The sequence below is a fragment of the Salvia hispanica genome, chromosome 4 (assembly GCF_029641045.1).
Source record: "Salvia hispanica isolate PSC_SH4W2 chromosome 4, Shi_PSC_v1, whole genome shotgun sequence".
NCBI classification, from domain to species: domain Eukaryota; kingdom Viridiplantae; phylum Streptophyta; class Magnoliopsida; order Lamiales; family Lamiaceae; genus Salvia; species Salvia hispanica.
In genome coordinates, this window is record NC_142695.1 from 39090195 (window position 1) to 39093703 (window position 3509).

The following is a 3509-nucleotide window of genomic DNA, read 5'->3' on the forward strand; positions in this document are numbered from 1 at the left end:
TCTTAAGTTATTGCCACACCACTGAAGCGTCGGGTTATGAGAGTTTCCTCCTCTTTTCCTGGGTCAGGTTATTATTGTTCCTGCCCTTTAAACAACTTCCCCCTGGACTTCGTCCAGCTTATACCTCCTTCTTCTTTTTATTATATTTTTTTTATTTTCTCATTTTCTATTTTTTTTCTCTCTTTTTTTTTTCTGGACTTCGTCCAGCTTATTCCTCCATTTTCCTCTTCTTTCCTCTGGACTTCGTCCAGCTTATAACTCCTTACCCTGGACTTCGTCCAGCTTATACCTTCATAACCCAATTCCCCTATTTTTTTCTCCTTCATGACTCTTCTCCCTAAGCATTCAGTGGTGGCCCCTTTATATGTGTTAGCTCAAAGCTATTAAAGGCTTATAACTCACTCTTAAAGTAGGGCTTTACAACTAAGTAAGTAAAGGAATCCTCTATCGTTCTTGCTTCATTCAGATTGACTTGGCTTATTAAAGGAAAAGACTTCTAAGTTTAAATACCTCCTATTTTCAATTACTTTCACTAAGGAGATCATGCCGTATTATATTCACTGGCTCATGCGACACAAACAAAAATTAGACCTAAAGACTCTTATCATGCTGACAAATACATGCACTGACTCCTCTCCCCCTCCCACTTCACTCAAGCTTGTACCCAAGCCATCGTCGTGAAGGGGGGAAACAGAGAGATCAATGCAACATACAACAACAATTTACGAAATTAAAAACTTCTCACACTTAGAACGAACAACGGGCTAAGTGGGAGAAGACACAATAAAATGGAAAGTATAAACTTCTCACACTTAGACCAAGCATTGGGCTAAGTGGGAGAAAACACAACAAAACAGAAAATACAAACTTCTCACACTTAGACCAAGCATTGGGCTAAGTGGGAGAAAACAGAAACAAATAACATATCACAAATAGACAACAAAAACAAAGGCAGATAACTGAAAGCAAAAAGTAAAAGTTACTTGGTCATGGGGGTGATTCACTTCTGGGGCTGGCTCTCTCGAGAGCCAGACTGGGGTGGGATTCCGGGTCGGGTCATCTTCACCTTCTTCTTCGCCGGCTGCTCCGGCTCTCTTCTTCCTGTTCTGGCTGGTCGGGTACTGGCTTCTTCATCAGAGACTTTGATTTCGTAGGGATTGACACTTGCTCTGCTTGAGCGATTGCGATGGTCGCTGGATGGAGGGACTGCTCTGGACGGGTTGCTTGACCTCACTGCTGGACCCAGGAGTTACATTCGACTGGGTCAAGGGGAGTGTCTTCTGCAACCATTTCATCATCTTCATTACAAGGTCCACCGCCTCCGTCATGCGCTCGTTCTGTTTGGCGAACTTCACCGCCAAATCTGCAATATTGCCCCTCAGGGTCTTCACCTCCTCCCGGCTCCCGTTCAATTCTTTCCCAATCCCCCCAAGTTCCTTCACCATTTCCTTCCTCATTACCTGCATCTCTTTTCTCACATCCTGAACATCCTTCCGCAGCTCTTCAACTTCTTCACTCGGCATGGCCTCCGCAACCTTCTCAGTCTCCGCCTTCACCTTTTCTCCTACCGTGTAGAAGAAGGTCTGTTTTCCGTGCGCTTGAAGAAACCCCTTGTTGAAAAAGTATTCAACACTGAAAACCTCAGGGGGTTCGCACATTACGACTAAAGGTGCGGCTTTGGTTATCTTCATTTTAACGTTCCGCTGGAGGTAGGCGCCTAGGAGGTGGCAGGTATACATATGTCGAGCAGGGTTGCTGGTCATTTGATGACATGCTTGAGCCAGCGAATAACCCAGATGTACCTTAACGCCCTTCGCCATGCACCATGTGAAGTAAAGGTCGGTAGTTGTAAGAGCTGAATTAGCAGTTCCCATTAAGTTGTAGCTGATAAACGTCTGAGCAAAATGGAGGATTCTGTCCTCGATGTGAGAAGCCTTGGAGTAGCTTGACTTGAATGTCCCTGCCTTGGAGTGGGTGATCAGTTCCCATGCTGCTTGCACTTTAAAACCCGGCGTATTCTTCGGCACACCGACCATCCTCTCTTTCCATATTCCTTCATCATCCTCAGCCTTGGTGAACAGCCCCATCCTCAAGGACCATTCCCGGATGCTCATCTCATGTTCTTCATTAAAAAGCCTGAAAGTTATGGTGTTCGCGTCAAGATCAGTGGTGTTCTTCAATCCGAACGTGGAGAAAAATTCCCTTGCTAGGTCCACCGGCACTCTCTCCTGGCTGTGCTTTAGCAACCACTCGAACCCTATTGAATAGATACATGCGCAGAAATCCTCATCGCATGCGATCATCCGAAGTTCTTTGGAGCTGTACTGCTTCCCAGACTTAGCCATTTTCCCTGCACTGCATCGTTCCTTGTACACTGTGGCCCGTTTCTGATCGTCGAACTGCCTCATCGACTCTAGCAGCTCCTTAGTCAGCCACACTTCCGGGCGTCCTAGAATAAACTCTTCTTCAGCTTCCTCAGATTCAGAGTCGGATTCATGGGTAGGCTTGTCTTGTTCCTCGGCAGAGGGATCTTCGGTCACTGGGGAAAGGGTCTCCTCAACCTCCTGGACAGAAGGAGCTTTCCTTGACCGTGTAGACGTGGTCGCCTCTGCCTTTCCTTTTCTCGCTCTCTCCTTGACCAGGCGACGTTCCTCTGCCTCCTCAGCATCTGGAACTAAGTCATCGACTTCGTCGAGCAGGCTCCTTCTTGCTCGTCCCCTCTCTGTTCTCTGGTCCACTTGAGTTTCATCCTCTTCCTGGTCATCCACCAGGTCCACGATCAAATTCAGCCCTTTCTCAACGGGCTCCGGTACTCCAGTAACATGTAGATCTGTTTCTTCCACCAATTTTTCCGGGGTTTCCCCCACATCGTCCACCATCGGGGTTGCCCCCTCAATATAAACGGGGGTTTCCCCCCTGACATCAGTTGGGGTTGCCCCCTCTTCCATGGGTTCAGGGGTCGCACCCCTAAAATCCGTAGGGGTTTCATCCCCCGTCTCCATAGGTTTTTGAACAGGGGTTTCCCCCTCCGCAACTTCTACTACAACAGGGGTTTTCCCCTCAACAGTACTTTCCACAACAGGGGTTTCCCCCTTCGCAACGTCTTCTATAACAGGGGTTTCCCCCTCACCATCTTTCTTACCCTCAGAATTAGGGTTTCCGTCACCTTGCCGTTCGGTCTCCACCTCTGTTCCGCCGTTCGTCTGCCCACCATCCTCCGGCCGTTCGTGCACCGCCTCTTCTTTATCCGCCTCTCGTGAAGTGGTTTCTGCATGTTGAGATCCAGAGTCTCGAGGCCCTTCTTCATAGAGAACTGCCGGTTGCGCCGCCGAATCCGCCGGAATTGTCAGTGATGGTATGGCCGCCGCGGATGTCATTAGGCTAGCGGAGAACAGAGCGTACACTTCCTTCGCTTTCTCGACGCTCCCCAATTTCTGCGTCAACTCTGCCAACAGGGCTGCGTCATACACCGTTTGCTGAGATCTTCCTGTAGTTTGGGTTGAATCCAT

The 3509-nt window shown here is 48.4% G+C and overlaps 1 protein-coding gene across 1 annotated transcript; it reads right to left on the reverse strand.

Moving 5' to 3' along the window:
- Nucleotides 1-1133: 1133 nt before the first annotated feature.
- LOC148928619 (uncharacterized) lies at nucleotides 1134-3509 on the reverse strand. Its single transcript, XM_089070144.1, has 4 exons — nucleotides 3383-3509; nucleotides 2966-3268; nucleotides 2676-2812; nucleotides 1134-2564 (listed from the first exon to the last, which is right to left on the reverse strand). Exons 1-4 carry the CDS (start codon nucleotides 3507-3509, stop codon nucleotides 1134-1136), a joined length of 1998 nt encoding a protein of 665 aa, XP_088926270.1.